The 24,529-nt window shown below is 33.3% G+C and overlaps 1 protein-coding gene across 3 annotated transcripts; it reads left to right on the plus strand.

Moving 5' to 3' along the window:
* The first annotated feature begins 6,744 nt into the window (after positions 1 to 6,744).
* On the plus strand, positions 6,745 to 24,298 carry LOC134282629 (uncharacterized). 3 transcript variants are annotated; one of them, XM_062765029.1, is made up of 7 exons: positions 6,745 to 7,174; positions 15,648 to 15,746; positions 19,335 to 19,448; positions 21,699 to 21,781; positions 22,551 to 22,674; positions 23,090 to 23,133; positions 23,357 to 24,298. In XM_062765029.1, exons 2-7 carry the CDS (start codon positions 15,655 to 15,657, stop codon positions 24,067 to 24,069), a joined length of 1,170 nt encoding a protein of 389 aa, XP_062621013.1. In that variant the 5' UTR covers positions 6,745 to 7,174; positions 15,648 to 15,654; the 3' UTR covers positions 24,070 to 24,298. The 3 variants fall into 3 exon arrangements, with proteins under 3 accessions (XP_062621013.1, XP_062621010.1, XP_062621011.1); XM_062765026.1 differs by having other exon boundaries at positions 6,750 to 7,174; positions 23,339 to 24,296; XM_062765027.1 differs by lacking the exon at positions 6,745 to 7,174 and adding an exon at positions 14,931 to 15,058 and having other exon boundaries at positions 23,339 to 24,296.
* Positions 24,299 to 24,529: the final 231 nt, after the last annotated feature.

Here is a 24,529-nt window from a genome sequence, read left to right on the forward strand (position 1 = left end):
ATTTTGACAGAGACACTCTTGTTCATCACTCATAACTATATATTTTAAGTTTGTTTAATTCCCCATTTTCAAAAGGTGAGTTACTCCCCCTGAAGGGAACTCTTTTACTGTGTTTAATACGCATGCGCTATAAATAAAGTCACTTCCGCGGACGTTCTTGATGTAAACATGTTTATAGTGTAATGCCTCTGTCATATGGAAAAATGTTATTGTGTTTGTGAATAAAAATAAATCTTAGACTGATTCGTATTTTTTTTAATTGCCCACTCATAGTCTCTTTCTGGATTTGTATTAGTCTGTATAGTAGTATAATAAGGCGCTGTATGAGCCCCCCCCCTCTAACCAAAAAAAAAAAACGAAACAAATTACTGATAAAATGCTGATATATATTCGAATAGGCCTTTTTTATATATATAAAAAAAACAAAAGCTAATTTTTGGTAGTGGATGTTCTGCAGACGGATCATCATTATTTACAGAATGTGCAGAACAAATATAAGAATTTTTAGTTACAAAGTTTTTACGAATTAATCTAGCCTGCTGCAGCCATATTTTCTTCTCTGCATCTCTAGGAATTTTTTGGAGACTGATGACATGTCCATCTACAGTTTTACCTCTAAAATTGCTGCATCTACAAAAGTAGACCGTCTTCCGCGACCGATACCAAGAAACTGCGTTTTTGCTCGATTGTATGTCATAACATAGAACTTTTACTTACAAGAACACATTTGATGACAATTAAAGGCATATTTCATTTGAATTAACAGTGTTTCCAGAAGTTTTTATTTGTAAAATAATTGATTCACTGTATAGAATTAAAACTTTGAATTGAATTCTAAATGAATAATTTAATTTCATGTGCTCATGTAACGAAGAAAGACTAATTAAAATAGCATGATGCATCGACCTAATTCGTGTTACATATGTCGTATAAAGTCTGAGCTGCATTTAATCAAAGTTTTAGTGCAGGATCTATTCTAAGCATATGTACATGTATATTCCCGAGTAAAATACACATTTTGTTTTAGATCAGAGAATTGACAGCGGAAACACGAAATTGATTCAATAATTTCCTAGCGTGTTTCTCGTTAATTAACGGAAAACATATCTTTATATGTATCAGTCGAAAACGACATATTTAAAAACAGCTTGTAGAGACAAAAGAGTTACATTATTAATAACATATAGTGCATATTAGAATAGAAAAATAGGAAAAAGGTGACTCAACCCCAGATTTAAAAAGAAAAAAATGGAAAAAGGGGGGTCCATACCCCAAGCGCCTATGGTTTCTGATAAAGTTGTTTACCAGCTAACAGGCACGTGGCAACGGGGGGGCAAGGGGCCTAGCCCAACCCCCACTTTTTTCCCAACATTACTTTTTCTATTGCAAATGTTCATTGAAAGACAGGTTGCCAACACCATCCCCCCCCCCCACACACACACACAGTTTATACTACGGTAAATTTATATAAGGGAAATGTAGTATTGTATGCCAGGGAACTGGTACTGAAATAAGTAGCTTTTTCGACTTTGGGCAAGGCTTTTCTTTGCTTGTCAACTTTTCCAGGTAAGAAAAAAAATATTTCTTTGCCCCCCCCCTTCACTTTTAACGTGCCTGGCTAATTCGTATAGCTTTCTAGAAAAGGGGGCGGGGGCTAACAGACCCTTTACAAAATCGCTTATTATTTAAAAGTACATTGCAAACCGTTTCCTTCTTTTAAAATTTTTAAATGCAGCGTGTAAGTTGATCACTATTTTGTTGGATTATCGTAATGCGTAGTCCGCGGAAGTTATGCTAGTGTAGAAGAGTTCCGATTTTGAGGGGAGATAACTCACTTTTGAAAATGGGGAATACCCAGGAGCAGAGAAGAAGATTTTCAACCACGTAATGCACTTTCACTATATAATCTAAATAGCCCCACCCTAGCATTCGAACCCCTGATTCTGGGGCCATGAATTTCACAATTTTGGTAGAGGCTCAATGCTTATTACAATCATGCCAACAGTTTGACTGCTTGATGTCCAGGAGTAAAGAAGAAGATTTTTAAAGATTACATTAATTTATAGTGGTTTTGGTCCCACCCCTCACGCCCCAGGGAGCAGGAGCCATGAATTTCACAATTTTTGTTCCCCTTCACCCAAAGATGTTATATGCCAAAATTGGTTGAAATTGGCTCAGCAGTTCCAGAGAAGAAGCTGAAAATTTTCAATAGTTCACGACTAATTGACGACGGACGACGACTCAGGTGACCTAAAAATCAACTGTAAAAGTCTTTAAAATTCCCAAATAAGTCAAAATTAATTTGCAGGCGTGGATCCAGAATTTTTTTCATCAAGGGAGGGGTCCACCCCAGTCCCCAAAAAAATCCAACCCTTGAAATTTCTTGACAAGCAAAAAAAAAACTAAACTCGCCCAAACTTTAAAAACCTATTTCGTGTGCGTGTGTGTGTGTGTTTGTGTGTGTGGGGGGATAGTCAATGACTTCTAATGCTTCAAACCTTTGACTTTTCATACCAAATTTGCGTTTACCAGGGGGGTCTGCGTTTTCCGAGGAGGGGGGTTCAAAGTAACTTTTTTCTTACTTTAGTTTATAAATTTGATAACCTTGCAAATTCCAGGGGGGGGGGGGGGTCCTGACCCCCCGAGTCCCCACTCTAGATCCGCGCATGAATCTGATTTTTTTTTTTGAAACATTTAAACCAGGATGTGTCTGTGAAACAGTGAAGTTCATGGCGATGATTTATTCTCTGATATACAAATCAACCCTTAGAAGTTCGAAAGTTAAAAAAAAACAAGAAATCTTTGAGCCAATGCTCACTAGGAATACCCCTGCTCTAATGTAAATAAACACTATCATGTTAATATAAACAAGTTCAATTACAGTTAGATGAACAGAAAAATATGAAGTTGACATCAGATTCATATCAAAATTAATCCCACCAAATGGCACGCCTCAAGAAAGAGTGTACTAAAATTTCAAGCATCTGCTATGAATAGTTAAAACTGTGACAAAAATTTGTTATGTATGAAACAGACGCACAGACAAACAGGAAGTTGACATCAGATTTGACTAAAAATGTATCCCACCGTATGGCATGCCTTAGAGAAGATTGTGTTAAAATTTCAAGCTTCTACGATGAGTAGTTGCTGAGAAAACTGTGACGAAAATTTGTTATGCATGAAACGGACAATCGCACAGACAAACAGGAAATTGGCATCAGATTTGACCAAAAATGTATCCCACCGTATGGCATGCCTCAGAGAAGATTGTGTTAAAATTTCAAGCTTCTACGATGAGTAGTTGCTGAGAAAACTGTGACAAAAATTTGTTATGCATGAAACGGACAATCGCACAGACAAACAGGAAGTTGACATCAGATTTGACCAAAAATGTATCCCACCGTATGGCATGCCTCAGAGAAGATTGTGTTAAAATTTCAAGGCTTCTACGATGAGTAGTTGCTGAGAAAACTGTGACGAAAATTTGTTATGCATGAAACGGACAATCGCACAGACAAACAGGAAGTTGGCATCAGATTTGACCAAAAATGTATCCCACCGTATGGCATGCCTCAGAGAAGATTGTGTTAAAATTTCAAGCTTCTACGATGAGTAGTTGCTGAGAAAACTGTGACAAAAATTTGTTATGTATGAAACGGACAGACGCACAGACAAACAGGAAGTTGACATCAGATTTGACCAAAAATGTATCCCACCGTATGGCATGCCTCAGAGAAGATTGTGTTAAAATTTCAAGCATCTGCGATGAGTAGTTGCTGAGAAAACTGACGAAAATTTGTTATGCATGAAACGGACAATCGCACAGACAAACAGGAAGTTGACATCAGATTTGACCAAAAATGTATCCCACCGTATGGCATGCCTCAGAGAAAATTGTGTTAAAATTTCAAGCTTCTACGATGAGTAGTTGCTGAGAAAACTGCGACGAAAATGTGTTACGGACAGACACACGGACACACAGACGGCTAGACAGACAGACGGAAAGAAAGACAGACACACAAAAGTAAAACACGTACTATACCCCCCTCTCCTTCTGAGCGGGGGTATAATTAGTGACCAACGAAAGGTTATCAAAAGTAGATCAAACGTCAAGGTAAAATAATGATGGGAAGGTCTTGTGATAAACACAAAAGTGAATGAGATATGAAAGTCCTTGAGTTCCAACCAATTAAAAGTCAAACTCAATGGTCAAGGACAAAAGATCAAAACTTTTGTCATACGTTAACTTTGTATTTCAGGTTGGTAGATAAGTTTAGAAATTAGTTTCATGTTGGAGAAAATAACCTAGCTCACGCGAAAATATAATCTTTAGGGAAAATGTTTATGAGTGGCAGATATAATCCATTTTATTTGAATGTACTCAGAATTTCTGAAATGATTTTTGAAAACAAAAAAATATGGTTGCAATTGATTGTTTTCAAGAAAGTCTTCGATTTATTGACAAAGCCCTCGTATACTGGAGTCTTCAATAACTTTTAATGTCTTTATTACAAATGGGATTATGAGAATGTAAATGTATAAAGGTGTTTCACACAGATTTAATAACAAGGGAAGGCAACGAACTGCATTTTCGTTGTTCATATACTCACAATGAATGATTGGTATATATACAAAGCTTAGGGTCATTTTTTATCTGTTATTTTCTGTATGAAAGATGGTAGTTTGTCCCAAAACAAACCAGCCTTCAAATGCAACATCATTTTTGAAATCTCAGAGGGGAATAAAGGGAGGGTTTGTTTCAATGGTGGGAAAAAGTATTAATATAAGATAACGATGTTCTATCGTTCCTTGCCTGTAGTTTCACAGGTTCTATAGTTTTCATCAGTTTGCATCTCCCATGGTGTCAAGCCCCGAGAAATTTGGGCATGAAAGACGCAGCGAGGGTATTTCAGTGGATTATCTCTGCCTGTTTTTGATAGTCTGTCAATTTTTGGGGGCATATATGTATAATTTAATAACACTGCTCAATGAAAAATTAATCCCGTTGTAAGAATGGTCTTTATATAGTGTAGTGAAGTACATTTTAAAGATGTCTCGGGATGAAATGCAGCAAGAATCGTTTTCTACTATGCACGACCAATTTTACATGCCTAGGCACTTAAAAAATAAGCTGTTTCCCCGACACGTTTTTTTTTTTCAATTTTCCAATATGCATATACAACGCACTGTTTTTATGCTAATACAATATAGATTTCTTGTCATCGATAATTAAGTTAATATCCTAGACATACACATATTTGCAACCATAAAATTCTGGCTTGTAATTTTTTTCTTACTGTAAATTAGCCTTTAGGGCAATATAAAAACACGAAAAAGCATATTTGTGTATGCTATATAGTGGAAAATCCTGATCAAATAAACTCTTGTTTGTTATATTTTTATGCAAAGAATTAAATGAAAAGGGGTGTCTATTCCGGATATTTACGACCAAGATTTAATAAACCAATTTACACAGCCATATTTGTTCAGTTTTAATTAATATTGATGTTTTTCTTTTGAGCATATAACGGATAATTAACACACCAGAACTAAAGGTTTCGAGGAAATTGATACTGGACTAATATTTAAAATTTGGCAGATAAACAGCAGTTTGATTTATTCTTTTCAAAATTGGAATTGGAAAGAAAAAAATGTCTATTGGTTTATCTAAAACTCCGTCATATCATTTTAATGAAGCCCCGACATTGATTTCCAAAGCGCTCCTAATGTGTTATCGAGCCCTTTGTTCTTGACAATTTTCTTTTTAATTTTCCAGCCATTGCACAGATACGAGAAAATAAATCTGACTTCTCTGATATTTGGGCACATGCATTATTTTATGGGCTGGATAAGGAATATCCAGTGTATCAAAATTACTGCGTAATTTCAACCCCGAAGTCAACGTATCTCTTAAAATTATTGACTTCTGGCTTTTATGAAAAATCATCTCTTGAACCCGATGTTTCCAATGAAAACACTTTTTGGAAAAATTATCACGGAAAGTTTTTTGTTCAATTATCCAAGAATTGTATGATAATAATTATAGCTACATAAAATAAATGAAAACAAAGTGCGTCAAGCAAAAAAAAAACCTAAACTATAGAAATAATATTTAGTGAATATTTCCATTCTATTTGTTTTTTTTTTTCTGTGATATAGTTCTTTGAAAGTTAGTTGACTCTTGATAATTCAACCGTAATGTAAATTTCACCAAGTGAAAGGTCAGGGGCTAAGAAGGCCTGATATGCATGTAGAGTTCGTGTGTCTGTCTTTGTGTCTGACATTAATGGGCGGTGGTCTATTAAAATTGACATGGGAGACCTCGTGTAATTTAAATCCATCAGACAACATTTTTAAAATCTAAATTCTTTAATTTTATTTCACAATGAAATAGAAATATAATTCGCCCGTTGTGCAAATTATCCCACGTTTCCAACTATCGTTAATGCCCTAGCATACTCACAACTAGAGACTTATTCCTTCAAAACTCTCTCTCTCTCTCTCTCTCTCTCTCTCATTAGCAGTATACCCGAAGCTTTCAGGTGACTTTCGCCATCGTTAATGACAGGATCTGCTTTTGCCTTCACTATAGGCACTCTAATGCGATTAATTGAATAAGAGGATGTTGAGATGGCATAGTCGGAGTCGTACGTCAAAATGGATACGATCGTTTGCGGAAATTAAACGCTAATACCGTAAACTCAGAAACACGAATATCGCTAATGATTTCTATATAATCCGATCAATCTTCGATTTTTGAGAAACAAAGACATTTTTAGCCGTGAAAAATAAAAATTAAGATTTTAGAAAAAAATCATTTAAAACGCGCTTTCGGGACTCCTGTGGTCCTTCTTGGTTTGCACATGCGCACGAAAATGAAATAGTTCTCACTATCAGCAGGGACCGGATTATGATAGTGGTTAAAAGCAATGCTCGGAGGACACTTAGAACAGCCCCGGTGATTGAATTATAGAACAAACTCTGGATATTAAAGCAAAATGAAGATCAATATTGATCCGGGTCCGAGAGGAGCTTTCCGATATTGAAAACCATTTAGCGTTGAATGTGGTTTCATTACACACACAGCCTTAAATGGGAGAGGGATGCAGTTATTGCCAGATTTAGGAGGGAAAGTAAACATATGAGATATTCTAGATTACCTTTTTCTTGAAAGGTAAGAAAGCATTAATAACACTATTTTTCAGTGCGATAAATTTTATTTCTCTTGCACTTTTTCTCCTTAAAATAGAAAGTGATTTTGGCTGGAAATCGTTCTGTTTCTTTACCGATTTAGTGTTGGGGAATTCAGATAAGTGAGTAGAAGATATAAATATCAAATGTCTTTAGACAATTAGTCTTAAATTATGCTAGATGTATATTAAATAAATCCCTCTGGTACATGGGATGAAACTTCAATTCCATAGACATGCATGAAGAATGAAATTAAGACAGAAGACAAATACAATATCCTAAAAGAATGGGGAAAATAATAAAAATAGGGAAAATTTTGACTTCTTAAAAATTATATTTCTGATGTTTCTTTCGTAAAGACAAATTCAACAAATGTCAATAGTTCCACAGATGAGACTTTTTACCAGCTGAGAGATATAGAATCTAGAAAGCTATTTCTGTCAGTCGTTAAGTATCCCCATCGCCAGCCCGGCTTTTAGTTTTTTAACATTAAGGGATCTTTCCCTAATGGAACCCTAATAAGAATCTAGTGAGCATCTGATGAGAAGTCAAAAGTAACGGGGCATACAATTTCCGACAACTGAGAACCATGGAGTATTTAGACATATAATTGTCAATATTTACCAATGAATAACCCCCTAAAATCGTTAAAAGCTTCAAGAGATATATTTTAGCAGTTAAGGTATACTGTGGAATCTTTTGGTTTCATGGGGACTCAATTTTTGTGAAATTCGTGCATGAATACCTCTCACCCACGAATTTTAAAACATCCTCCACAAATTAATGAATCTGGATTTCCTTTTGGTGGTGTAAAAGAAAACATAAAATTGCGTTTCGACGAAAATATAAAATTTACGCAATTCTGCGAAAATTGGCACCCATGAATTTTAATGTTTCCACTGCAGTATTTTTTTTTTATTTTGATACAACGACGAAAGCATGTTGAACGTTAAATCTTGCATCATTTATGATGTAAACAAGCAAGCGGTGACTGTTCGTAGCTATAGGGGTAAATGTTCGGACTGCTGGGTTCTGGAACATTTATATTTCCCATATGTCTGTTACATGCATATACTTTCCATGAATTTCCCAAAATAAATTCATCCCAGGGGAAATATTAAAAATATCTGGCAATATCAACTATTCTTCCCATCGATGTACGAATTATCATTACAGGAATTTTATACGAATTAGTAGTGCTCAAGAGGCGTCGCGCCGAGAATACCAAGGGAACATAAAACGAAATTAGCAACGGAGAAATCGCAGTTTCTCATGCATTAGAGGAAAGAAGATGTATTTGTCAATGAAAATGGGCATCTAAAATGGAATTTTGAGACATCAAACACAACATGTGAATTTTGTAACATTCGATTTTATTTTTTTGTTCATTTTCATGTATCATTTAACTTGCATATATTTTAAAGCAATTAGATATACTATAATACGTATTAAAAAATTTGATGCAAATGTAGAACAAAAGTATATTTTTAAAAATCTATATTAAAAATTTAAAATCTATCAAAATATATATAAAGATCCTTGGATCTCTTCGATAAACCGACGGAAAAAAGTTGTTTTTGATATATTTTTTAAAAATTAAAACCCGTACTTGCATTATGGATTGGAGAAAGTAATTCGACAAAATCATTTTTGCGTTTTCATTTATAGATTTTTGTATGTAAATAACAAAAAAAAAACCAAAAAAACAAAAAAAAAACCCATATACTACTGTATATATCTAAGGCTAAATTGCTGACCAGAACAATAGAACAGTTAGATGGATGTTCTTATATTCTTGCAATTTTTTTGAAAGCCCCTGCAATTGAGTTTTTTTTCTCTCACTATAATTGAGAAAAAGGTAAACTGACATTTTTTGCTGAGGGAAAAAAGTGAACAAGTTGTGGCATATCGATTCGACCAATTTGCTACTTAGAATTAAGATACGATTTTTCAGCTGCTAACTCTCTGATCACTAATTAGACATTATCTCAAGTTTTCTATAATTTCTGAAAACACCGTAAATTCCGGTGTGCATTTGCTATTGAAACTGTATCCGTCATTTTTTGTTTCTGATGATTATTCGTGCACATGAGCGCACATATTTACAAATGGACTCCGAAGTTCTATTTTGTCGTCTGCTTTGAAATGTGACGTCACCCACATTTCTGTTCCATGAAGGTACATGAAAAAGACATATCTTCAAAAAATCACAATTTATGGATGAAATTTAAATAAATGGATACATCGATTCTGCATTTCACTTTCTTTCCAGAACAAGGATTTCTAACAGAAGCGGAAATGTGTTGTTTAAACTCTCTTATGCATTTTGACTATTAAATATTTTCGTTAATTTGTAAAAATGCTCGTGGTGAGATTACACGAAGCCTGGGGGCTCGAAACATTGTTCAATTTGTGTTTATTGAATAATTCAATTTAAAATCAGCAGAAATTGGCTAATTCTGCACACGAAGGAAAATCAAACCCAATTGCTTAACGCTTTTAAACACTTAATGCTCTGCATTTCACTCGCATATGTCGGCTCTATACGTGATAAATTTACGGCAAACACGTCACATAATTATCACATAATTCAAATGCGATTTCTGGATATAGGATTGATGAAGCACTGGATGGCTTTGTTTTGCTCTAAATTTCAAATTATGCTTTAGGGCAAGGCAAGGAAAGACAGATTCTATGTAAACACTATGACACCAACGAAACATTCATAAAACACATTAGCTATCAATAGTAGCTAGATCTGCAAGCCCCGTAGTCTATCAGTGTCCCTTTAGCCTTTGATTGGTTAGTGTATGAAAAACATGTATAAAGAAATAAAAATGTTACTTTACTAAAGATATGCACCTTTAATGAGTTGTAGAGGTTCCTAGTAATGGAATAGAAAAGGAGCATATGGTCTTGATAAAATTTTTATCATTTACGGATTTGTGTATCTTTATGCACATATTTTGTTCTACAATTGTACCAAGTTACAATGCAGGTCCAAGAGCATTTTGAACGATTGAATTGTATTTAAAAAATATGTTTTCTGTAGCAAGATAATAACATTCGTCGAATTCGAAAAAAAAAACTTTTATCAAAATTCGGATTAATGAATTTTACCTGTGGAATCAGTGTTAACGAAATCAAAACAAAAGGTATTATAAATTTTGAAGGAATTTTAAAAGAAAATCCTATTTCAGTAATCATGGTTACTACGTTAATTCAAATCAAAAATCGATACATTTAATTCTGGTCTTTATGCAAGTGTTCTACCTATGTGCAAAATTTCATTTAAATCTGAAAACTAAAGTAGGAAAAATCATTTTGAAAAATTACTCAGTCAAACAGGCAGACAGAAGGACGACAGAGATACGTGACCGTCGCATTAGCTCCTCTGTAACCAAAAGAGCTGAATAACAAACGTTTTACTTTGCAATTTTCAATTAGCATTGTTTGAATTTAAATTAAAATTTATCTTTCTTAAAATTGCAACACAAATTGAAACCAAAGTTCTACAAGCAAGTCCTGCAATTTAATCAGTTTTCGGTTTATTTCACTAACGTGGCTTGATTGCAAGACACGTCGAGACAACGTTTTTTCTTTATTAAGTAATCGAAAGCCTTCAATTGGTCTCGTTTTTTTTTTTTACCAATAATGAAGTATAGTCTTGTACGTACCATTTTCCCAAACTAAGTAAGGAAGGACCCGTATTTTTCATTAGCATGTGCACAACTTTAAAGAGAAATGGAAGTATAATTGTCTTACTAATTAAATCTCTTGATTAGTCTGGTTAGTTATATATCGCCAGAGGTGATGGAGAAAATTAGAAATGATAGCTACTTCAAGTTTATTGAGTTCACAATTCAGAAACCTGTATGAATGGGAATGATCACACAGTCACCTACGGAAGCATTTAATAGTCGTGAAAACTACTAAATCTGAGTTCGGACAGTCAAAGTGATTGTTTGTTGTTTAAAGTCCCTCTCGAGAATATTTGATATGAAAATGCCACCACATGCCGTTGGAGAGCCGCAAATTTTGATCTATACTCGGCACTCAAGGCCATTTAGCAGTAAGGGATCTTTTACGCGCCAGCATCTACTGCGACATGGGACCTCGGTTTATACGATCCAACAGTGGGATTCGAACCCGCGACGTAACGAGCAAACGTTCTACCACTGCGCCACACGGGCGACTACAGTCAAAATGTAAAACTGAATATAGATGCGACAAGCGTGTCTATACTTTTTGATTCCAACTATTCAACACAAACCTTTTTCTTATTCAATTTTTCTAGGAACCTCTTCGTGCTCACATGCTTTTCCACATTATGCGTCCTAGTCATGCAACATAAAATTTAACTTCTATAAGTTTTGATATTAAAATAGTTTCATTGTACAAATTTGTATGCATTTCTTTCGGTCATCGTAAATGATTCGTGGGAAAATTGGCACGGTCAGATCTACAAATAGCTTCCATGACCTGAACATCTGTTAAGTTTGTCACATTACAAGTATTACTGAAAAAAAATCTTTGTATATATAGATAAGACATTAAATTTCTTTTAAACAAAAATATAGTTTAGTTCTGTCAAAGTACTTCAGAAAAAAAATCTATGTCATGAGGCATAGTCAACATGAAAATATAATATATTTAGTTAAGCAGAAGAAACTATTCTACTGGAATGTGTTGTCGTTACAAGAAAGCATGACAATGCTCTCAACTGAACAATCCTACTAAGACTTAAACAACAGCGAACAACCAATACCAGTCAACCGCTACACCAGATTTCTTAATACCTTTTCCCAAGTCTGTCAATTAACATCCTAGGTGATATGGAAAAATTTAATCTTTCTTTTTGTGTCCTAGGATTAATATCTCGCGTTTCGTGAGGGATTAGCAAATAAAGTTTTCCTGTGTTATGGAAAGCAATTATTTGATGGACTTTTTGTCGTGCGCTGTACACTTATTGCATTTAACATCTTACTCTGGGAAGCAGCAATGTTTCCGATCCGGCCTAATCATGTCAATTAAGAATTCGTTAGTGAAAATGTACGCGCGTTATTTCAGTCGACAGGACAGCTTAGATCCTTGTTAATCAATAAGAAGGCGAGAAGAAGATCTTGTTTGTCAAATCAAAGTGACATCAATTGCTTGATCTTATTGATTCATTACGGGTGAAACAGAAATACCAGCTAACCAGAGTCCATGCTTTTCTAAGAAATGTCGTTCCAAGTTGACATCGAGTATCCGTTTTGGTTGCTGAGGAAACAAAAAGGACTCGGGGTCTCTATCATGTCAAAAAAATAATTAAACAGATTCCTTCATTATGTGTGTGTAATCAGCATGCTTTGAAAAATGTTAATGCCACTAAAAGAGGAATTGTCCTAGGTACAAATCTCTATGTAGCATTCGATGCAATGTACAAAAAAAAAACCTCGGAAATCTGTAGTAAATGAAGCCTATATCCTTGATTCGTGTATTAAATTCATTTTCAAATAAAATACAGACAACATTTGTGTCAATGTTTCGAAGGACAAGAAGAAACGTGATTAAGCATTACCTTTGACAGCTGCATGCATTCCTATTCAATACAACAAGGTGGTTACTATGTGGATGGGGGAAGAACTTATAAAATCTTAAACAGTTATTCATTCTTATGAACTATTTTTAATGAAAACAATCTGTAATGAATACAATCGATAACAATAGACACGTCGATTATCTGAAAATCTCTGCAACTTTGAACGTACGCTGCAACAAATGACGGAAACCAAGCATTTTTATCTCAAAAACCCTGGCAAACCTAAATCCCGTGGGTGCATCAATAATTGATAAACGCATCATACACACTCTCAATCGTTGATTACTGTGTGTTCTTTATCTAATGCTTCTTTATCAAATATTAAAGTACCCTCCAAGTGAATAGTACTCCATGAACGTTAGCACGCGACTCACAAAAGACACCTCAAATCGGAGGCACTAAAGCAGACGTTAAGTAGTTCCTGGCCATAGAAGAGAGAGGGGGAAGGATCGCTATAATCTTTTCCTCCGATAACTGTTCAATAATTAGAACACACTTGTAATATTTCGGTCACAATAAGAGGATGCGTCATTCGGGGTAGTCGGATGGGATGCAAAATTAATTTAGCCACGACGCATTGTTCCCTTACTGACTACAGATATTCAGTCTAGGTTTTGCCATTTAGGGCTCTCGTGGTAGGGATGCATTTTGCAAATAATTTTAAACAGAGTCGTTTTAACCTCATTTTTTTGAATTCTGAAATAAAATTACAATTTACGAAAAGAAATGTGATAATCATCCTCAAACATTTATCGAGATACCCAAATCGGTTAATACTAAATATTTCATTTATATGATTGCATTACCATTTTTATGCCATAACAATGGGGCAAACCTTTCAAAATACATAATATATGTGAATCATAACAAACCGTGTATCAATAAACAAATAATTATAATAACACATAGACCTAAAGATTTGTTTTACACAACATTTAAATAGCTTCTGTCAATAAATATCCCACTGTGCTGTTTTATCAGTTATTGGGTATTGCAGCTGATTAACAATGGTCTGAAAATTTTTCGATAATAAAGACTCCATATTAAAGATTTTTGAAACTTGAGAATGAGAACAATTCATATGGTGTTTGTTCCAAGGATTGCCCTTACAACAATTAAAATCTGAAACCCATTACGTTTAATATCCGCCATTGTAATACACTGAGAAATTTTAATCGAAAAATTTCAATAACGGATAGCTTTCCAACTAAGAAAATGGCGCAAATGATAAATGGCGTGTCTTCTTTTTTTAAATTAAAGAAACACTGAAAACTTTTATCTTTTTTTTCAAACCGTTGAACTTCCTCTTTCTTTATTTCAATTAAAAAGAGATACAATATTGTATCATTGGTGTTATAGATATTCTTCTCTAGATATAAATTTATATTGTTTATTAATTCACATACTGAGTAGTATACCTGTAACTCATAAACACTAGAAATATTTAGTTTTATTGGTGACTACAGTCAACTATTTCCATTTTCAGGAAAACTAAAGGGGTGTCTAAAAATCCCGACAAGAAAAGGGATAGTAAATTCTGGTATAGTTGTTTGTTATTCTGTAGGTAATAAAATTAGTCTATTGAGCGTACTTTATGCATTTTTAGAAGCTCCAGCAATTTTTTTCCCAAACTATAAAGGAAAATTCCAAGGTGGGATTATTAAAAGGGCAAAATACCCGCCGAGTGTGCTCCTCCCCGAGCTCTTCAAACTAAGTACAGTTCTATGTAATAAATAAATACAGTGTAAGCTTCCAATTTTCGCATGGATAAGACATATAGCTTTCGAGAAACAGCCGATTAATATAAGCATATACCGAACTATTCAAATACAGTACCCCTGAGATCAATGACCAACTTCTATATACACACAAACATCAAAGTACGCATCAACGTCTTTACCTGCAAAAGTCAACAGTTTCTTAAAATTGATGCGAAAAACGGAATTGGGTTTAAAAAAGATTTTCCGTTTTAATGAGATTTTCGTCTAGTTTGTCTCCCGCTCTTAAAAGTTTTGCAACAGGGTTCTTCAGCAACCTGCTGCGTGAAGCGTGCCTGTACTCTAGCATCATGGCAAAACCCGCACGAACGAATTTTAATGTTCTCTTAAACATTCAATCATTAATGTTTTTCTGAAGGTATATTACGTGTCTAGTCTATTTTGATAAGATTGTTCGATATTGAGATCTCGTATTTTTTGTGTGTCTTCAAAAATTAAATGCTTTCCCTGCAAACAGACGGTTGTGTTACAATCTGAGGAATACTAATAACTTAAAGGAGTAAAGGTAACCTTTAGAATATTGATAAATCAATACAAAACAAATATTTCTGATCAATATATGAAGTTAATTTCCATTATTTCATAACAACTATGAGCAAGGCATATGGGGGAAAACAGAGAAGATGAATTTTATTCTTGATAATTGGCATAAATAATTCATTTTAATCAAAGTCGGTATGGGCGTAACAAAGGATGCTTAAAGCTGCACTTGTTAACATTGAAATTCTACGACAAAATTCGAGGCAAGCTTGAAATTTCAAGAGCACGGTAGTTAATATAATATATAAACTTTTTAAATGATCATCTTTTGAAGACTTTTTTTTAACGAATACATTTTTGTACGGTTTTTTCTATTTATGATGGAACAGATTGAGAAAGTCAAAGAATTTAACAAAATTAAGATATCTTCCATTTTCAAATGCTCATTGATAAGAAAAAAATTAAACACGAAACCAAGAATATCTAAATCATCCTCATCCTCAAAACTGCAAGAGCCGTTATCTAAGTTTATATGAAAATCGTAATATCAACAACTGAAAACTCCCTGAATTTCTTGCTACATAATTTGGATTTATCTTTTTTTTTAATTTCAGATCAGTGATGGCGTGGTCCGACACAGTGACGGTTTTAATGTGTATCATCCTCATCTCTTTGCCAACGTTCCTAGCTGACAGAAAATTGTGCACAAAGAGGTAAATTTCAAAGCAGAATTATAAACTTCTGTTTTAGTCAATTTCAAATTGTGAAGATTATTAATAGATCACAGGCTTTTGGACATGGGACATCTTCCCCATAGATGATGTAATCTTTTCAAAATTATTTTTGCAATGTATTTCTAATGATGTTAAATCCATTAAAAAATTAAAATTGCATTCGGCGTATACGTTTTTTAAGGTATAACTACTTATATTTAAATCACTTATAATACATTGTAAAAATTATCTTACAAAATTAATTCTAAATTATATTAAAATGTCTACAGGTCTGTAATAGTCGGGGGAGGGGGGTTTACAGCATTTGGGGGTTGGAGTAGGGTGGGAATGGGATCCTTTCCACAAGTACCCGCAGTGCATATCAGATTACATGTGATACACCCAATTTAATTTTTTAAAAGCAAATATGGTCAGAATTGCTTATTGAAAATATTGATTAATGTGCAAAAGTTATTGGACTTATAAAAAGGTTAAAAGATTGAAAATTGCAACTTTCTAAGTTCTACCATAGCTCCTTTGAATCATTTTTTTGGTTACTCAATAAGAATTAAATTTGAATTGTAATATTTTTAAGACACAAGTTTTAAAGTACATTCTTCATACAATAAAATGATGAACTCCATAAAAACAAATTATACAGACAGACATTTCCTCATGCAAATACCAAATTGGAATTGAAAGACAGAAAGGAAAAAATGAGAGTGATTTATTCCACTAAATAAATCTTAATCCACAAAAAGCTTTTAGCGGTGCATGGTTAATGCAGGAGCAGCATACATAATTCATACATTTTGATGAAGAAGACTGAAATTTTTTTGGTTACTGCTTTGAATTGTTATTACTCTATTTTTCAAAATGAATATCCATTTGGATGCCAACAAGTCTGTAATTGAATATTGGGAATCAATACCAAGTCTTGGAATCTGGAAAATGAAAACAACTGAAAAAAAGAGAGTGTTAGTGACAGATAGCACCCAATCCTTCTCTCTCAAATTTCCTTCGAGGGTGAAAAAAAGGAAGCAATGTTTGGACATAGCAATGACAATTTTTTGTCCAATTCCCAAACTAATGAAAACAGAAATGCAACAATATAATCATCAGTATTTGCTTGTCTGTTGCAGTTAATCTTTTTAAAATCCTTAGGGAAACATTTCTAATAATGCAACGTTAGCGAGCTATGGTTATGTGTAACCTTACTAAGAACATTAAGGCTCTTTAACTTGTTATTCTGTCATTTTCAATTATTGGCCACTCAAGTAAGCTAAAAGCATGAAATGTTTTAGATGTCCCTCGGGCGTCACTGTCTAAACTCCAATATTCTTCTTTCGAATTATACATTATTCAGTCAAAGAAATATTTTGGCAGATCATCTAGATCTCGACATAATACAAATACTGTTGCTATGTGAAATTGTAAAGTGTGGTTTAGAACTCTGTTCCCTACCTCTTTTTTGAATATTAAACCACATAATTACTCATTTCTCTGAGATTGGGATAAATTTATCAGTCATTAATAAAAATATTTACTTTGGTACTTAAAATTTTTAGAGAAAAATAAAAATTCAAATCCTTTCTCACAATAAGTATTTAAATTCAATTCAGCACCTAAATTATCCTCCCAAAAAGGAGATGTATAATTTGCCGTATTGGTAGCATGATTTTCTATACATCACAAATCAACTCAAACATAACTTTACAAACCCAATGTCAAAAATTCTATCCAGTGGTGACAACATGCCACCTATAAAATTTAATCAGACAGTAATTCTTGGATACATTTGTCTGATTCATGACTACATATCACATGCTAGAGCTATGAAAATCATAAAATTCCTCTGTAGTTAATAGGATTATACATCTGTCTGAATAATTCTTCTCAGTTTCATATTCAATCTGCCAAAATATTGATTCTCTGGAGAAATGGAAAATAAGCTGCTAACAGATTTAAAAAAAAAAAAACATATTAAACATTCAGATCTGTGAAGTTCAAAAAGGAATTTTTTATGTGATTTTTATGCAAGATAATATAAGCTTTTTTTGAACTGCATTCTGACATGATATCAGTAAATCTAATAAAGCATCTTGCAAAAGTGATACCACCAGCTGTAATTAAATCAATACGTAATTATTGTGAACTGCGGGATGATAGCGGGTTCATGTCCCCCCTCCACCTCCCCTGACTTACCGAACCCCCCAAAACATCAAACCCAATCTGATTAGACAAAAATTCACAGGATATCTCAACACTTCCTTAATCTATCATCAAAACTGGCATGGCGAAATCACTGATGAATTTTACATGCTGGAATAATTTTATTGATATAAAGTTCACCCTCGTCATTAGTCTTATGATGAGTTCGAGAGTCAAAGTTATGGGGATTAGGGATAAAGTTTGCTATCATCTGATTCTGGCAAATTAGTTCTTCACTGAGCTGGAAAATGAAGAGTAACAAGTTTTATATCAAAAAAAAAGGAGAGAGAGAATGCCTGAACTTATAATGTGCTGCTTTTTTCATCTACCAAATACTGTTTTCATCATTTGATCTTTCAATCAGAAAAAAAACCGGCAGTTCTTTATAATGATTTTTAAAGAAACATGCAAAATCATTTAAATTTTCAAAGAAAAGGCACATTTCTCTCAGAAGAAATTCTAAAGAAATCACAAGAAGCTGCTAAGACAATTTCTAGAATTCAAAAGTCATCAAAAATACAGCCCTTTGCCAACTTTTTTTCAGAATCATGGAACTCTGAACTTGCGTGATAAGAGAATGATATCTAGGAGATTAAGTTTATCAATATGCTGGGAATGACAAAAATTTGTCATCATTTTTTATGTCAAAAACTGACTTCGATCCAAAGCCATACAGATTTCTAACAGATTTACGATGATTAAAAAGATTGATTTTTCTCTGACAGAAGATTTTAATTTCCTGCAAGAATGGCCTCAAAAATGAAATGATTATTTCACATAAAATTTTACAATCTCTCATTCTCTTAACAAAAATTATTGTTAAAGGTTTGTGGTCAAGAAAATAATCCTGGAAAACATTAAATTCCAGGGGAGGAAAACCAGAAAATATAGTTCCTCTCATTAGTCATCTTTGAAAATGACAATTCTCAAGGGGGATTTGACATTGTAATATAATATTGAAATGTTCTCAATCATTTGGAAGATATGGCGAACAAACATTGTATTAATTGTAACCTTGTCTTAATGAAACTTAATAAAAAAATATATTCCCCTTTTTTGTTCAAGATAACGTACCATACACACCCACACACAATTTTCTATCAAGTCAATTAACACAAATATATAATTTTTATCAAGGCGAAATACTGTAGATCACTAGATATTCGTGACACCTTATTTTTGCCAAATTGCCATCAGCTCTCTATTCGCAAGATAAAATTTTCACAAATTGTGGCTTTTGCTCATGCGAGAATGAAATTTTTGAGAGCAAACTATCACACATAATTATGCGAAAATAAAGTTCTTGCAAATAAAAAGTGATTTACAGTAGATAAAAATTTTATGCACACATATAATGATTAATTTTTTTTCTTTTAGGGTTGAGGGAGTGACAACCAAAGTTCCACAGACTCGACGCATTCCTGCTAAATGTTCTAATTGGGACCGAGCCTGGACATGGGTCACTCACTCAGACTGTGGCACCAAATACGAGTAAGGCTTCTGTCATATAAATAATTCAATTCAAAATTTTGCAGTTTTATTACGGAATTATAAATGATAATTTAAAAGATGCTTGGAAAAAAATATAAATAGTGGATTAGTGCATTAAAAAATGCTTTTACATGCAATGATTTTTTTTCTTTCATGTGTGAAAGATATAACATACATAGCCTTAATTATGATATTTTGAAATTATTTCAAGAGAATTATGATGTATAATATGCATGTACATAAGTCCAAAGTATTTTTTACTATTTCAATATTTGCTTAAGTGCTAATTATTTAACATTTATTGAACTATTTTTTAAAATTCAAGGGGAAAATCACTATATGTAACACCAGAAGAAAAAAATCTACCATAAATCCCAACTGCTGTAAAAGATTAATTACGCTGTAATGATTAGTTTGCTTCCTGTTCAACAAATACTCCAATAGAATAGCGTCTTTGCTTTTATGCAATTTTAAATTGAAAAACTGCATTTGATGTTTTGGACACATCTTTGAAGTATGGATCTAACTGCCTTGGTTCTCCTCATGTAAAACATCAAGCAAACAAAAGATTCTAAGGCTGAAGTTGTTGCAATCAAATAACAACATAGGAAGACAAACAGAAAGATGTTGTAACACCATATTTGCTAATGCAGGATAAAAGTGTCTCGTTTATTTTATCCCTCCATTATGGCAGAAAGCAATTGATTCCATTAGTGGAGAATCAAGATCTTTTTTTTCCAGAAAAGCAAACAATGAACTTCTATGTTCCTTGGCCTCTGCCACAAAAGTGTTTGAAAATCTCGTAATAGTACATCAATTTCGTAGCGACAATGGCCAATGAGTAGAGGGATGCTATCAGGAATCTTTAGCCAAATGTCTTTTAATTTGTCATGTGGAAATGTTTAAGGTCATTAATCAAGAACGGAGTCCAATAAATGGGGAGCTATTTATCGTAAGCTGTACAAATTTTATGTCCCGTTATGGAAATTTCGCAGTATAAATTGCCGTTTTAATCAGAGTGATCTGAAACGAGGCAGTATCCGGGATTGTGCTCAAGACTGATGACGACAAGACATACAGATAAAAAAAAAGACGAAAATCATCGCCATTTCTATCTTATATGTTATTCCAACTTTTATTCCCCATCACTTTTTCCATAATGGCAGCCCACCAAAATCAATATCAAAAGTCAACAGATAAAATAAAAAACTTTATTCATTTTCCTCATAGGATTCTAGCAGAAGTTTTAATGGAATTGCGGAACATTTGTATATTGCTCTCTCATGGGATAGATGTGCATTTCTCCTATCAGTGGAGGAAATGAATAAAACACAATAACATATTGGTCCCAGTTCTATCAGCATTCATGGTTACTCTGAGAATTACAAAACACGCTAATTTAATTAATTTAAGTAACATGACTGGACTACCAATAAAGGTTATTCATGCATGGATAAGCATTTTATTCTGCTGAAAAAAAAATGCCAATCAGATGGAAACAACTATGGGAAATTTTCATTCTCGATAATCTCTTGTGTACAATAATGGATTTAACTGCATCCCAGTAAAATTCCTAAAGATACTGATTTTTTTATGAAAGCAGACAGGAAAAAAAGATATTTTAAGAACTGCAATTTGTCACATTTTTTAAGAAATAAAGAAAAAAAAACTTGTTCAAAATAAGATATATGTGGGTGTTGGTTGCCATGGAAAATTGCTAATTTTCATCAATGTTTCAAATTATACATTGACAGATGAAATCCTTGACATTTAAAATTGCTAAAATTCTATAACTGTGCTTCTAAGATTTTTAAATTATATTTTTCAAATTGACTTTTTTTTGCATGAATAGTCCAAATGGAAAAAGTTTTAATCAAAGCCAGATTATTGTTAGATAATGAGTTTCAAATTCATCTTATTAATAAGTACATGTATATGATTAAATTTTATCAAGGTTGTCCTTATGGCCTTGGGGCCAGGAAATCCCCCCCCCCCCCCCCGCCCTACAATAACACAATCCCTCAGTTATTCTTGAATTCCCTCTAACTCCTTGTTAAGGTTGGAACCCCAGACCCCTTCTACATTTTATATTAATGCCTCCTGCTACATCAATTCTTAGGGACAACCCTGTTCATATGGAGAAAAAAATCAAAAATGAAATTGTCATTCATTAAAATGATTGCAAAATTGATGCAAATATGAGAAGCATTACAGAGAATTGATTTCTATTTTAACTTAAATCTTTGACAGGATCACCTACATAGAGTTACCCCAGCACCAGCAGTACAGATTGGTGTATGAATGCTGCCCGGGGGATAAGGACTGCAAGCCTGGTAAGATTTTGTGTACATTTAATTTACTAGATACAGCTAGGACTTAGTTATTTCATGCAACTTTCATATAAAGAGAATTTTGAAGGATGTACATAAAATGTAGTGTCAAATTCCTTACTAAATTTTCTAAGAGAAGTGATAAAAATCAACATTTTAAAATTCTAGGAATAGTTTTACTAAAATCTACATTTTAGAATTCATTTTTCCTGCATACTCTTTTTAATGCACTTATTCTAGAAGAATATATATAATTCTAAGAAATTATTATGCTGCTTATTCTTCAATGGGTCAAATAATAAAGCTATCCTTTAACTGCTGTGTATGCTAATTAAAAAATAAATATGATTTTCGATAACACTTCAATAGTTCTGCCAAGATTGCTTTACTCTGAAACTTTAATTAGAAAAAAAAAAATATATAACTATATAATGTTCCTTTACTTTTTTGTTTTTATCTCTTTCATCACCGGTGTGCCATTCAAAGAATATATACAGTAAATCTTGTCTACTCCAGACATCAAATTGGACATATACTGAATAACATTTCAGATAAGACAACAATTTAAACAAATGAATTTACTAAAATGGACTTGAAGTGTACATCCTTTTAAACAAGATTTCGGATTACATAACATTTGGATTAGACAAGTTTTACTGTATACATGAGAGATGTTTGTTTCACTTCAAACACACAACTCTGTTAAGACAAAAATTACCCTGTAAACAGTATAGAGGTTTATGTATACATAAGTTTTACCAGTTTGTTGTAGAAGGACAAGCTGAAGATGAATCTGATGAGAGATTCCTTGCCATCACGTTTGGATGTGCCTCTGCTGCCTTCATCATTCTAATCATCATCATTGTCATCAGTGTGTGCAGGAAGAAACATTCAGGGTATAGGTCTTGTTATACATTATAATCAAATAAAAAGAAAAAAAAAGAAAATTAGGCACGTTAGTCTTGCATTATCCTATATATTGTCATCAAACACACAAAAAAGGCCACAATTAGGTCACAAGAAATTAATTTCAGTTTTCACAGTTCAAGATTTATACAGGGAACAAAAAAAAAAAAAATCATCTTTACTATAATTTGGGGGGAGGGGGGGATCAGTTTTGAAAGTAAAAAAGAAATTGACTATTGGGAAGGAAAGCAAGATTTGAGAATCAAAAAAATTAATTTGTATGTCCTTGCATGGATACTAATTTAAATAAAGTTTGAGTTTTAGTTTTTAAGAAATGTCCATTAGATCTCAAATTGATATCAGTATATAATCTTTAATCTGAAAGAGATTATTTTATACTCACAGATTCATCTTTTGTCCATACAAGAAGGAATATGAAAATGCTGATGGTATGTTACATATATGGCATATTCTATCTGTTTATAAAAATCTCTGTAATTCCAGATATCTACATGTAAATCAGAATTTAGATTCATTAAACAAAATGTTGAATAATAATAAATGCATAAACCAGTAACATAAAACTTTAAACTTTACATTTGAATGTGGAATTTTCCATTTTGCATTTACATTATTAACTGCTTTAAATTTTAGAATCCCCTGTTGCTTTAGGTTGCCATGGTGAACGCTCTGGACCAAATGACTACATCATTGGAGATATAGGAGAGGACCATAAGCTGGTGATTGAGTCTGAATATGAGGAGATTTGTGACATAAACCCAGCAGCAAAAGAGGCAGACTGGGACAATGTATATCAAAAAAGTCCCTCTGCTCCTCCACAAGAATTGATGGATGAGGGTCAAGAACCAGCACAGTCTTCAACCAATGGCCATGCAGAAAATAGAGAACCAGAAAATGTTGGAATGACAGGCAGTTTAGTTGAAATTGATCAAACTGAGGCAGAAAATGTTACAGCTCAGAAAACTTTAGTACACATTGAAGAGAACAACCAGCCTGGAAATGTGTGTGATTCTAACACCAACAGTGTAAATATTTCTGGAGGTGGATCCAAAGATATTTTGTGTGAAGACTTGAATCAGGACATGCTTGACATTAATCCTCCTACTGAAAGTGACTCTTCTATAGCATTGCTTCAGCCTGTGAAGACAGTGGACCAATGTCGAAGCAAAGACAGTCAGAATTCAGTGAAAGACACGCCCTGTGCTCAAATTTCTATTGAAAGTCTGGATTTAGTGACTTCATCTTCCTTAGAAAATGATCTTTCTAAAAAGGAAACTGTAAATTCATTTGAAGATGCTTCTGTAAGATCAAATGGAGAAAAGGATTCTAGTGATTACAATGGCATGTATGAAGAATTAAAGTGAAAGTAATTTTTTTCAATGGCTACAAATCAGATGAAATCTTTTGTAGCAATGACCCACAAATGTACAAGTATTCCACTCCAAACATGTACCTTTATCATGTTCATTGACAACAAAATATTTCTATTTAGAAGAGTTTTGCTTATATAATTGCATACATGTATTCATGTATAAATACAGAGCATATATTTCATTGATAAATAAATGTTTTACATTAAAACATTGCTGCTTTCTCTTCATACCAACATTATAAGTTACTATACCGGTAATTATCATATAATGATGTACATGCATAAGTAACAAATTTTTAATACAACACCTGTCTTATCCATTTCCCTGTGAAACCTGACCTTTATTTTGATTACCATACTTGTTACTTCCTATGTTCTTTAAAATCTGGCACCCTGTCATTTCTCTTCTAGAGTAAGTTGGATTAGACAGGTTGCACTGTATTCATCTATCA

The sequence above is a fragment of the Saccostrea cucullata genome, unplaced genomic scaffold, assembly GCF_032062105.1.
Source record: "Saccostrea cucullata isolate Sc308-1 unplaced genomic scaffold, CSIRO_AGI_Scuc_v1 ctg183, whole genome shotgun sequence".
Classification (NCBI taxonomy): Eukaryota; Metazoa; Mollusca; class Bivalvia; order Ostreida; family Ostreidae; genus Saccostrea; species Saccostrea cuccullata.

Coding starts and splice junctions, on each gene's coding strand:
- LOC134282629 (XM_062765026.1), top strand. CDS start 15,655: ATGGCGTGGTCCGACACAGTGACGGTTTTAATGTGTATCATCCTCATC. Junction 22,675..23,089: donor TGCAGGAAGAAACATTCAGG/GTATAGGTCTTG, acceptor TTATACTCACAG/ATTCATCTTTTGTCCATACA. Junction 23,134..23,338: donor GGAATATGAAAATGCTGATG/GTATGTTACATA, acceptor TTTAAATTTTAG/AATCCCCTGTTGCTTTAGGT.